Source organism: Entelurus aequoreus, linkage group LG22, assembly GCF_033978785.1.
Source record: "Entelurus aequoreus isolate RoL-2023_Sb linkage group LG22, RoL_Eaeq_v1.1, whole genome shotgun sequence".
In the NCBI taxonomy this organism is placed as follows: domain Eukaryota; kingdom Metazoa; phylum Chordata; class Actinopteri; order Syngnathiformes; family Syngnathidae; genus Entelurus; species Entelurus aequoreus.
In genome coordinates, this window is record NC_084752.1 from 43,618,673 (window position 1) to 43,633,017 (window position 14,345).

The following is a 14,345-nucleotide window of genomic DNA, read 5'->3' on the forward strand; positions in this document are numbered from 1 at the left end:
TTTACTTTCTTTTTTATTCAAGAAAATGTTTTTAATTTATTTATCTTATTTGATTGTATTAATTTTTTTAAAAAGGACCTTATCTTCACCATACCTGGTTGTCCAAATTAGGCATAATAATGTGGTTTATATCGGTATCAGTAATTAAGGGTTGGACAATATCGGAATATCGGCAAAAAAGCCATTATCGGACATTCCTAATTGTTTTCTTTGGCAAAAAAGGGCATTAAAAAAATGTTTAAGAGTTGAAGCGTTAAATAATAAAAACAATAATAATAAAAAACATATTTTTCAAATTTTTAGGGAGCCCTAAAGTTGAAAAAAATCTTAGATAATGAAAAATATCAAAATGGCCCCTGCATGCTTTAATTAATGAAAGTTTGTGCAGCCCTTAATTTGAGCATATGCTGTACCTGTGCTCCTGCCAGATTGTGATCTCTGAGCGTGTTTCTTGTCATTGTGGGGCTCCAGGATGTCGCGGTACTTGGACACCATGAGGACGGAGATGAAATAGACCACGGCCAGAGCCAGAAACTGAGCCTGCTTATTGTCCTCCTGGAACAAAACAACATGCACTAAAAAACAAGTCCTGCAAGGGTCAGTCTGGTCAATAAAAGTATGTCAACGTACACAACCCACGTGCATCTACCTAATGTTTATATGCACCCTCAAAGGTTTTCAACAAGGCAACATGCTCCAATTTTTAAGTCGGCTAGAATAAAACTTGAAGTCTTTTGAATCCATAAAAAAAGTACTGGACGATTATGGCAAAAATAATAACCATGTTTATTTTTTAATTAATATTAAATCCCGATTCATAACCCAAGTGATTATTCATTCATTTAAAAACATGAGTATTTATTGTACCACCAAAACGCAACATTAAATGTCATTTCAAAGAACAGCGGACATGAATTAGTAATAAACAAACAAGTCAAATAACAATAATAAATACAAATATCCTTAGTAATATAATAAAACAAATACATTTTGTTTACCACCTTTTACACTTAGTGTACAGAGTGTGTGCTTTTTGTGTTATAAATAACATTTGTATAAAAGTATTTGCATAAAATTCTCCCTTTTCTGTCTACACTCTGTGTCTGCTTGTAAGTACTCCGTGTGTGTGCGCTGCCCAACGTGCTCCTCTGCTCGTTAAACCAGCAATGACACCACGTGACGACGACGTGCCGTCATGCCCGTTAAAAAAAAGGGGGGAGGGGAATACTTTTTAGAGGCGGTATAGTACTGAATACGATTCAATAGTATCGCGGTACTATACTAGTCCCGCTATACCGTGCAACCCTAGTTTAGGACGTGTTTTGGGGATGAATGAGAGGTTCAGGACATGTTCTTTTCCTCGCAGTGACAGCATTTCAGTCACATTTATGTCAAGTTTCCCCGATATAAATGTGGATTTCATAATAATGGCCAATTCTGAGACTCCGTCCACTAGGGGTGTAACGGTACACAAACATTTCGGTTTAGAGGTCACGGTTCGGTTCATTTTCGGTACAGTAAGAAAACAACAAAATATAAATGTTTTGGTTATTTATTTACCAAATTTGTAAACAATGGCTTTATCCTTTTAACATTGGGAACACTATAATAATTCTGCCCACGTTAATCAACATTAAACTGCCTCAAGTTGTTGCTCAGATTAAATACAATTACAAAACTTTTCTTCTACATATAAAAAGTGCAACAGTAAACAGTTTCAAGTCAACTCATCATGCTTAATTTATGACAGCATTTGGGAAGCCTGTAGTTGATTTTTATTATGTAAATGTTATATTTTTATGTGATAGCAGGGACCCTGCCATTCAAAACTAGGCTGCTGCATTACTAATGATTCATGTAACTATAGCTGAAAAAATAGTACAATAGCAATAGGAGAGACTATTCATCCCTGAACACCATGGAGTTCATGTAGGCTTAATGATGCACTTACATTATTATATCAACTATCAGAGACAGAAACTCTTCATTTAACATAATGTCCTTTTTTGCTGCTTCAACACAGCTCAATCAACACAGAAAAAGGTCAAGTGAAATAACAGACAGACAGGGCTTTGCTGTCCGTAACACACACACACACACACCGCAAAATGAGCTAACGTTACGCTAAAAGCTAATTAGCCTTCACCTCAAGCCAGGACTGCGAGCGAGCTTGGCTGCCTTTTATATTTCTAGAAGGTCAACGGGCTCATAGTGATGTTACTAGCAGTTGACTGGGAGGTGTTTATTATCATTTGGGGAGAGTCCGCTGCCTGATGCTTACCTGCTAAACGCTAAGCACTGACTACATGCGCTCTGAATACGCACTGCTGATTGGCTGTTACCGCTCTGTTTGTAACCAATCAGATGGTTGTCTGGGTGGGACAATGCTGGGTAGGGATGATACTCGAAACCGGTTTTCCCGGTTGTTTGATAAGAAAAGAACTGAGTCCTCGGACTCGAATCCCTTTTTGAGAACTGGTACCCGTTATCGAGACCACTACAGTAAAGGAAAAGAGTTGATTCTTTATTCGAATCCCGTCCCGACCAGAAATGCTCCGTGGGACATCACAATAAATGACGTCACATAGCTCAGTCATTAGGCGCAGATAGCGAAAGCAGGAAAACAATGGACGGGAAAAAGCGCTCCAAGGTGTAATAAAGTTCAAAACAAAAGCTATAATCCATCGAATAACTTTACTGAGAGATTTTAGCAGGGTAAAACACATGACCAACACTTTTACGACCAACCGGAAACATAGCAACCAGGCTAGCAACGCACCTCCTTTACGGCAGCTGTCGCAACGTTCTTAAAACAACCGCAGCACATACATATATATACAACACATCTCCCTTTTTTAACTTTTGTTTTTCTTTCCTTGTAAACAAAACAAAATCACACTGTAGATGTGTTGTCTGTCTAATTATAAATAATGCAGACGAGGCGTGTTGGCTGAGTTCTTGACGTTTACTTTCACAGCGTGGCAACATGCAACACTTTTCGGGGCTACCGCGCATGCTCGTAACTCCCGTTGCATGCTGGGTAGTGTAGTTGTTATATTCTCTAGCTCATAACATTTTTCCCCCCTATAAAGAAATAATGTTAACTCAATAAAGTGTATTTCTTTTTTTAGCTTTAACTTTTCATTTATTAGCATTGTATCCACATTTGCAAAGAACTTTTCTCTTCATAGAATTTTCTTTCAATAAAGAAATAAAGTGCAAAAATGTCAAAGCATCATAACAAACAGTTATGTTCCAATAGCAGCAGAAGTGCACTTTTTGGAGAGCTGTACTATTTTCAGTATTGTGCCCAAGGGACTGATTTTATTTAACACTATATTATTATTTATACACCTATAGTGATCACAGAGACAGCTTGTTTTTGTGTTACTGTATATATTTGTTTCTCTGAAAAATCCCACTTAATATACTTTGGGTAACAACAGTCAATATTTATTTATTTTATTTTATTTTTTTAGGTGGGTAACAGTCAATATTTATTTATTTATTAGATTTTATTTTTTTCTTATATAATAAAAGTGAGCTTTTGTTAAACCAAATATTGTGTGTTTTTTTCCATAGACAACAACCTATCTGGACTCGATAAGAGAATCGATAAGGAATCGGTTCGATAAGGAATCGGTTCGATAAGAGGATTCGATAATAGGCTCGAACTCGATAATTCCTTATCAAACATCATCCCTAATGCTGGGTGCTGTGTAGAGTCCTGACAGAGGCAGAGGGAAGCTACTTAATATGTTCGTGTGGAAACTCGTTCAGTACACCTCCGAACCGAACCGGAACCCCCGTACCGAAACGGTTCAATACAAATACCCGTACCGTTACACCCCTACCGTCCACATGTAAGTCAACGCAAAAATGCCTTACTTTTATTGTTGACTTTAGTGATTATTGATTAGGCGTACTGGCATTAAAATAAATAGCAACCATGATGAAATCCCAAATTTCTAGTAGTCTTTTTTTACTCATCTGTTTCACTGTTAAAACTCAGGACAGCCCTATTCCTTTTTTCAATCATATTTGCATGATCGTAAGAAGCCGAAATCTAAGTTCTATCAGTTATTCAAACCAAATAAATCTGCAAGCCATGTTCTGTGCTAACAAAAAAAAAATTAGTGGTGGATGACTTGTTGTTCCCCATGTTATGAATCCATGGTGGCTTAAAAAAGGAAGTTACAGGTGAAACAACTGCCCACAACTCACAATATCTCTAAAGACGACAGCCCTGAGGCGGTTGATGTCCATGTCCTGTAGCAGTCGCTCAAAGTCTCGCACCGGAGACAGTCCGCCTGTGACGGCATCCACTGGACTCTGTGTGCACAGGAAGTGAAAGCACGGTGAGACATTTTATATTTACTCCAAACCCCAATCGCACATCTACACTGCAAAAAGTGAAATCTAAGTAAGATGAAATATCTCAAATAAGGGTGATATTTGCTTATTTTCTGTCTGATAAGATCATTCTTCTCACTAAGCAGATTTGATGTTAGAGTGTTTTACTTGTTTTAAGTGTTTTGCTCCTAAATGATGTCAGTAAGATATTACAGCTTGTTGCTGAGATTTGATGAGCTATATTGAGTAAAACATGCTTGAAACTAGAATATCAACTGTTGCAAAGCTGTGTCATCAACACTCACAAGTAGAAAACTACTTTTTTAAAGTCATCATTTCTTATTTTAAGCGTGAAATAAACAAAATCATGACTTTGACACAATTGTGTCTCATAATTAAAACAGATGACAGCCAAATGGACTTTGCTGTTTTATTTCCAATGAAACAATAGAACATACGTACTCATATAGTAGTACAGTTGGCACAGTACAGTAAACTGACTATTTAAACATTTAACATGTGACATTTCTAACTGTTTTGAACAGAAATAGTTCATGCACATTCAGATAAATTCTTCAAAATTACAATAAAAAAATGTTTGGCCGGGGGCCGGGCTGTATATATGCGCACTAATTGACTGAAAGAGCACGCACTTGGCGCGATGATGTCATGTTATCCATGGAAAAATGCATATTTAGTAGGGATGTCCGATAATGGCTTTTTGCCGATATCCGATATGCCGATATTGTCCAACTCTTTAATTACCGATACCGATATCAACCGATATATACAGTCGTGGAATTAACACATTATTATGCCTAATTTGGACAACCAGGTATGGTGAAGATAAGGTACTTTTTAAAAAAATGAATCAAATAAAATAAGATAAATAAATTAAAAACATTTTCTTGAATAAAAAAGACAGTACAACAATATAAAAACAGTTACATAGAAACTAGTAATTAATGAAAATTTGTAAAATTAACTGTTAAAGGTTAGTATTATTAGTGGAGCAGCAGCACGCACAATCATGTGTGCTTACGGACTGTATCCCTTGCAGACTGTATTGATATATATTGATATATAATGTAGGAAGCAGAATATTAATAACAGAAAGAAACAACCCTTTTGTGTTTTTTGGGTTGGTGCACTAATTGTAAGTGTATCTTGTGTTTATGTGGATTTAATAAAAAAACAAAAAAAACAAAAACAAACCGATACTGATAATTAAAAAAAACGATACCGATAATTTCCGATATTACATTTTAACGCATTTATCGGCCGATAATATCGGCAGACCGATATTATCGGACATCTCTAATATTTAGACAATATGATTTGCCTGAGCGGCTAGGAGACCCCGAGAGTAACAAGTAGGGATGTCCGATAATGGCTTTTCGCCGATATCCGATATGCCGATATTGTCCAACTCTTTAATTACAGATACCGATATCAACCGATACTGATATCAACCGATATATACAGTCGTGGAATTAACACATTATTATGCCTAATTTGGACAACCAGGTATGGTGAAGATACGGTACTTTTTAAAAAAATGAATCAAATAAAATAAGATGAATAAATTAAAAACATTTTCTTGAATAAAAAAGAAAGTACAACAATATAAAAACAGTTACATAGAAACTAGTAATGAATGAAAATGAGTAAAATGAAGTGTTAAAGGTTAGTACTATTAGTGGAGCAGCAGCACGCACAATCATGTGTGCTTACGGACTGTATCCCTTGCAGACTGTATTGATATATATTGATATATAATGTAGGAAGCAGAATATTAATAACAGAAAGAAACAACCCTTTTGTGTGAATGAGTGTAAATGGGGAGGGAGGTTTTTTGGGTTGGTGCACTAGTTGTAAGTGTATCTTGTGTTTTTTATGTGGATTTAATAAAAAAACAAAACAAAAAAAAACAAAACGATACTGATAATAAATAAAAAAGGATACCGATAATTTCCGATATTACATTTTAACGGATTTATCGTCCGATAATATCGGCAGACCGATATTATCGGACATCTCTAATATTTAGACAATATGATTTGCCTGAGCGGCTAGGAGACCCCAAGAGTAACAAGCGCTTGCCTTGTTGCCTTTCCATTAAGAATAATAAATTAGTTTTTAGTATAAGTTTGCTGGTTTCAAGAAATGTAATGCCGAGTGCATATCATTATGTCAAGATAATGGCACTAGCATTTACTTCATTTAAGAATATTTTTCAACATATTGAGCAAAAAGGTCTCGCTTTTTTCTACCAATAAAAGTGCACTTGTTATTAGTGAGAATATACTTATTTGAAGCTATTTTTAGGTCCATTGAGGTTAGCTAATTTGACTTGTTTTGGAAAGTCTTGACAAGCCAAATGTTCTTGTCCTATTGGCAGATAATTTTGCTTAATTCCAATAAAATACCCCTCATTTTTGTATTTTTTTTTAACTGTTTTTGAACACTGACTTTTTGCAGTGTGTGTGTGGTGTGTATGGTACAGTTAGGGTCTTCACAGCTCTCCTCCAGGGAGGGTGTGCTTAACATAATGTCTTTTCGATAGAGCCGCTGCATCATTGATGAGCTTTAACACCCGCTTCAGGGAAGAGCAGCAGGACTTTACTGGAAGAGCCAGGATCAAATCCACAGAAGAGGGAAAGTACAATGACAAAGGTGTGCGTCTGCTGTAGCAGCAACCGGTGGGGGGTAATTCAATCAGCACTCAGATAATGTAATCACGCGTGTGGTCAGTGGGAGGAAAGGGCAGGACTTTGTCGAGTCAGACCACACAATGGAAACCAAGACTGGGAAATATTGTCCATGTTTGCTGAGAATGAAGTGGCAGCTCTACGGGATTGCATTGACATTACATAGTACGTGATTCTTAAAAAATGAATTTTAAAAACATGTAAATGTAAACCTCCCACACCTAAGACTTTTGAAAATATAGTGGACTGTCAAAACCTACATTACAAACATGACATATATACTTACATCATGTATATATTACATGTTGTTATGAATGTTACTACATGACATATATACTTACATCATGTATATATTACATGTTGTTATGAATGTCACTACATGACATATATACTTACATCATGTATATATTACATGTTATTATGAATGTTACTACATGACATATATACTTACATCATGTATATATTACATGTTGTTATGAATGTCACTACATGACATATATACTTACATCATGTATATATTACATGTTGTTATGAATGTTACTACATGACATATATACTTACATCATGTATATATTACATGTTGTTATGAATGTTACTACATGACATATACACTTACATCATGTATATATTACATGTTGTTATGAATGTTACTACATGACATATACACTTACATCATGTATATATTACATGTTATTATGAATGTTACTACATGACATATATACTTACATCATGTATATATTACATGTTGTTATGAATGTCACTACATGACATATATACTTACATCATGTATATATTACATGTTGTTATGAATGTTACTACATGACATATATACTTACATCATGTATATATTACATGTTGTTATGAATGTTACTACATGACATATACACTTACATCATGTATATATTACATGTTATTATGAATGTTACTACATGACATATATACTTACATCATGTATATATTACATGTTATTATGAATGTTACTACATGACATATATACTTACATCATGTATATATTACATGTTATTATGAATGTTACTACATGACATATACACTTACATCATGTATATATTACATGTTATTATGAATGTTACTACATTACATATATACTTACAGTGTGTATATAAAACAATGATGGATGCTTATGGATGTTTTTTTAGAGTGCTTTATAGGCGGAAAAGAGCAGCTCTCATTGGCTCCATTGTTAGCTGAATTTTTCTAGCATTTATTTAAGAGTTAGAATGCATTAAAAAAAAGAAAAACGTGTGTGTTCTTGTCTCATAAGGTTTGTGAATGGTAGAGAAAATTCCAAACAAAGTGCAGGATTAAAAGGGAAGTGAGGAAAGTGCCAAAAAGATAAAGACTTGTGAAGGGTATGACTTGCCTGTGCCGACACAGATTTGGCCGGAAGGGCGGCGTTGCATTCTTGGGTGTGCTTCAAGTGTGCTTGCTGACACTCCAGACAGTTCCTCACAGCCATGGCACACACTGGGGAAGATGCATCACAGATAGAATTATCAAGCAACGCAGATGCACAAATGTGTGTGACAGCACGTGGGGGGAGGGGAGTGGCGGCAGTAGCCGGGAGAGCAAAAAGAACGAGTGGCGCCGTGACAAGGTCGAGCCAACTCTGGCATCGTGGTTCACTCCTGGCCTGCCGCCAGGTCACAGTGCAAGGGTGTGCGCTTGAATCATGTCCAGCGTAACAAATCACATGTGCTGACTAGACGGTGAAGAGAGAACCTCCCTCGTCCTATTGTGGCAAATAAGAAGACGCCACTCTCCTGTACGTGGTGGCGCCAAGTGACGTTGGCACCATTTATTACAAATATTACAATAAAACAGCCATTCTTTTGTGTTACAACACTTTACTTTGTGTCCTTACAGTTTAAAGGCCTACTGAAAGCCACTACTACCGATGATATCAATGATGAAATCTTAACATTGCAACACATGCCAATACGGCCGGGTTAACTTATAAAGTGACATTTTAAATTTCCCGCTAAACTTCCGTTTGAAAACTCCTTTGGATATGACGTATGAGCGTGACGTAGCCAGTAGAACAGAGGTATGGCTCCCCCATTGAAGCCAATACGAAATAGCTCTGTTTTCATCTCATTATTCCACAGTATTCTGGACATCCGTGTTGGTGAATCTGTTGCAATTTGTTCATTGCATTATGGAGAAAGAAGCTGAGCAAGCAAAGAAGAAAGTTGTCGGTGCGAAGCGGAGTATTTTGCGAGGGAAGTCAGCAGCAACACAACACAGCCGGCGCTTCATTGTTTACATTCCCGAAAGATGCAGTCAAGGTCAAAGAACTCGGACAACAGAGACTCTTACCAGGAGGACTTTGACTTCGATACACAGACGCCTGTAGAGAACTGGGACAACACAGACTCTTACCAGGATTTGGATACACAGACGCAGACACGCTACCGTGAGTACGCAGCTGCGCTTCCAAACATTTGATCGCTTGCCCGTACGTGCGTGTCACGTACGTAACTTTGGTTAAATATATAAGCTTTATGAACCTTGGGTTAGGTGAACGGTTCTTTGGGCTGAGTGATTGTGTGTGTTGTGCAGGTGTTTGAATTCTATTGGCGGGTTATATGGACGGGAGCTAGTATACTAGCTCCTAGCTATAGCTAGGAGCTAGCATAACAAACACCTAGGTGTTTGTTATGCGGGATTAATTTGTGGCATATTAAATATAAGCCTGGTTGTGTTGTGGCTAATAGAGTATATATATGTCTTGTGTTTATTTACTGTTGTAGTCATTCCCAGCTGAATATCAGGTCACCCCCGCGCGCTTGCAAACATTTGATCGCTTTCCCGTACGTGCGTGTCACGTACGTAACTTTGGTTAAATATATAAGCTTTATGAACCTTGGGTTGGGTGAACGGTTCTTTGGGCTGAGTGATTGTGTGTGTTGTGCAGGTGTTTGAATTGTATTGGCGGGTTATATGGACGGGAGCTCCTAGCTCCTAGCTATAGCTAGGAGCTAGGAGCTAGCATAACAAACACCTAGGTGTTTTTATGCGGGATTAATTTGTGGCATATTAAATATAAGCCTGGTTGTGTTGTGGCTAATAGAGTATATATATGTCTTCTGTTTATTTACTGTTGTAGTCATTCCCAGCTGAATATCAGGCCACCCCTGCGCGCTTCCAAACATTTGATCGCTTGCCCGTACGTGTGTGTCATGTACGTAACTTTGGGTAAATATATAAGCTTTATGAACCTTGGGTTAGGTGAACGGTTCTTTTGGCTGGTTGTGTTGTGGCTAATAGAGTATATAGCAACAAAGGGTTGGAGTTGGGGGTTAAATCACCAAAATGATTCCCGGGCGCGGCGCCGCTGCTGCCCACTGCTCCCCACGGGGATGGGACAAATGCAGAGGACACCACATTTAGTGTGTGTGTGACAATCATTGGTACTTTAATCTTTAATCTTTAAAATATATGTCTTGTGTTTATCTACTGTTGTAGTCATTCCCAGCTGAATATCAGGTCCCACCCGCCTCTCACAGCATCTTCCCTATCTGAATAGCTTCAACTCCCCACTAGTCCTTCACTTGCACTTTCCTCATCCACAAATCTTTCATCCTCGCTCAAATTAATGGGGAAATCGTCGCTTTCTCGGTCCGAATCGCTCTCACTTCTGGCGGCCATCATTATAAACAATAGGGAACTTTGCGTATATGTTCAACTGACTACGTCACGCTACTTCCGGTAGGGGCAAGGCTTTTTTTTTGTCAGATACCAAAAGTTGCGATCTTTATCGTCGTTGTTCTCTACTAAATCCTTTCAGCAAAAATATGGCAATATCGCGAAAGGATCAAGTATGACACATAGAATAGATCTGCTATCCCCGTTTTTAAAAAAAAAATCATTTCAGCAGGCCTTTAAGTTATTCTAAAATACATTCTAACTCCCGATGGCATCCAGTCCCCCCACCACCTAATTAAAATCTCCCCAGACTTGTAACGAACGCTAGTGCTGCAAATTAAATTTGTACAACTAGTACATTTTATGCTAAAGTTTTATGTTAGTAACGCGTAATTAACGTGTTATTTATTCATAGCCAGCCCCCACCTTGTCAAAATCTCCCTAAATGGTCTCATTCATATGTGCTTCAAATTTTTGTGTCCAACTATTATTTTTTTATGTTTACCAGGGTTTCCCACACATTCATTTATTTGTGGCGGCCCGCCACGAAAGAATTACGTCCGCCACAAATAAAATAAAAAAAAATTTAAAAATTTTTTTTTTTTTTTTTTTTTTTTTTTTGGTCCTCTACAGCTTCTCAGGCAAATCATATAGTTGATGTAGATGCCCGTATCGGCTGTTCAGATTTACTTTACAAAAGAGAAGTGTAGGATACTTCTCTTGTTGCCTTATTTGTATTTGACTTTATTAAATGTATTTCTATTAGAAACACAACATGTGTATATAACAAAGGGTGAAAAGTCTGCAGGCAGTAGGAAACACATGGTTAAGTGTAGGGAGTAAAACTGATGGCAGTCTAAAGTTCAAGATTTTTGGAGCTCTTCATTCAGTGGATCAGATGTTTGATGAAGCTTTGTGTCTATTTACCACCACTACTGTTTATTTGTTACTGACTGTGGCAGGACACCTCTGCCTCTGTTTCACTTTATGTTGCTGGTAAATAATATGGTTGTAGTAGTAGGCTAAAGTTAAATGATTTAGTATGCACTAATTAAAGGGGCAGAGCTTTGAGACATTTTAGCTTTTATATTTTATAAGATGTATTTTTTGTAAGAACCACAATTAAAAAATATATTTCAGTGAATAACTTATTGTTCAAATCTGTATATAAATATGTACATAAAGTGTTGTAATTATATTGTAAAATGGATGGATGGACGTTTAAAACAAAACTGTTATTATTAATTAGTAAGTATACATTTTTTGAGCCTTTTTAGAGAAAATCAAATCATTGTAGTAAATTATGCAAATTATTCGATGATGTCATGGTGACCACGCCCATAGCCACGCCCCCACCGCCACAGGTATCTTGGCAGTTTATGGGAAACATTGTTATTACGTTTTATAGTTTTTATGTTAATAATACGTAATTAACGTGTTATTCATAACCAGCCCACACCTTGTCAAAATCTCCCTAAACTAGTCAAAATCTCCAAAAGTCAAAAGTATCGAAAATATTGGTATGGAGACAACCCTAATGGCAGTGTTATTTTAATATTTCTAAATGATAAAAAAGGGCGCTTCAGCCATGATATCGCCCGTGCAGCTCTCCTCCCGTACTGGTCTGGTACTTGACAAGTGACAAATGTTAACTCAGGGCCATTTAGATAGCAAAAGAGGGAATTATTCCATCTGGAAATGGGTTGGCTTTTTCCATTAGGACCACTCTCTCGTACGGCCATTTATATATATATACAAAAAAAAACCACACAAGGAGAGAGGAAAGGGGTGGAAGGGTTTGGTAGACGCTAAAACCTTGTTACACTCGTCCCAAATCAGATTAGTTGGCAGCGATGGGGAGTGCATACCTCATCAAATATTCATTTCATAACGGCCGCTTTCCAAGACTGCTGTGCTGTGGCTATTTCCCATGTTGTTGTTTTCCATTACTGCAACATGCGCTGCCTTTGAGCAAAAGCCTGGACGTGACACGCACGCTTACATGCGGTGGCGGTGCGATCGCACACGTAGGAACTTTCAGGATGCACGGCGAGACTTCCGCGAGTCTCACAAGACTGCAGCTCAGTGAGCATCTGAAGTTTGTGTGATTTATGAAGGCCTCTGTACAAAATGTTGTTTGAGAAAAAACAATCAGTTGAAGGTGTTATGATAGATTATGAGCATTTGTGATTTTCTGAACCAGATCAGAGGTTGTTTGTTTTCAGAATTGCGCTTAAAAGAGCCGGTTTAGCTTTTTGTTTGGCTCAATTGGCTGTAGTTTATTTTACAAAAGAGCAAAAGTGATGGTAAAAAGCAACATTTGACAAGAACCATCTAGTTTGAAATCAATCAATCAATGTTTACTTATATAAGGCCTACTGAAATGACATTTTTTTATTTAAACGGGGATAGCAGATCCATTCTATGTGTCATACTTGATCATTTCGCGATATTGCCATATTTTTGCTGAACAAACAACGACGATAAAGTTCGCAACTTTTGGTCTCTGATAAAAAAAGCCTTGCCCCTACCGGAAGTAGCGTGACGACACCGGAGGAAGGACTGCTCACATTTCCCTATTGTTTACACCAGCAGCGAGAGAGATTCGGACCGAGAAAGCGACGATTACCCCATTAAATTAAGCGAGGATGAAAGATTTGTGGATGAGGAACGTGAAAGTGAAGGACTAGAGTGCAGTGCAGGACGTATCTTTTTTCGCTCTGACCGTAACTTAGGTACAAGCTGGCTCATTGGATTCCACACTCTCTCCTTTTTCTATTGTGGATCACGGATTTGTATTTCAAACCACCTCGGATACTATATCCTCTTGAAAATGAGAGTCGAGAATGCGAAATGGACATTCACAGTGACTTTTATCTCCACGACAATACATCGGTGAAGCACTTTAGCTACTGAGCTAACGTGATAGCATTGGGCTTTACTGCAGATAAAAACAAAACAAATAAGTCCCTGACTGGAAGGATAGACAGAAGATCAACAATACTATTAAACCGTGGACATGTAACTACACGGTTAATGCTTTCCAGCTTGGCGAAGCTTAGCAATGCTGTTGCTAACGACGCCATTGAAGCTAATTTAGCTACGGAACCTCGACAGAGCTATGCTAAAAACATTAGCTCTGCACCTACGCCAGCCCTCATCTGCTCATCACGACCCGTGCTCACCTGCGTTCCAGCGATCGACGGTACGACGAAGGACTTCACCCGATCACCGATGCGGTTGTTCGGCTAGCGCGTCTGCTATCCTCAAAGTCCTCCTGGTTGTGTTGCAGTATTCCGCCGCTAATACACCGATCCCACCTACAACTTTCTTCTTTACAGTCTCCATTGTTCATTCAACAAATTGCAACAGATTCACCAACACAGATGTCCAGAATACTGTGGAATTTTGAGATGAAAACAGAGCGTTTTTGTATTGGATTCAATGGTGTAACAATACTTCCGTTTAACTACTGACGTCACGCGCATACGTCATCATACATAGACGTTTTCAACCGGAAGTTTATCGGGAAATTTAAAATTGCACTATATAAGTTAACCCGGCCATATTGGCATGTGTTGCAATGTTAAGATTTCATCATTGATATATAAACCA

The 14,345-nt window shown here is 37.7% G+C and overlaps 1 protein-coding gene across 1 annotated transcript in view; it reads right to left on the minus strand.

The window, feature by feature from the left end:
- Positions 1-14,345, minus strand: part of lrba (LPS-responsive vesicle trafficking, beach and anchor containing) — a 503,640-nt gene that overhangs the window by 315,450 nt on the left and 173,845 nt on the right. The window contains exons 27-29 of the mRNA XM_062033425.1: positions 8,446-8,549; positions 4,225-4,332; positions 414-555 (exon numbers count right to left, since the gene is read on the minus strand). Coding sequence (XP_061889409.1) covers positions 414-555; positions 4,225-4,332; positions 8,446-8,549 — 354 coding nt within the window. The remainder of the gene's footprint in view (positions 1-413; positions 556-4,224; positions 4,333-8,445; positions 8,550-14,345) is intronic.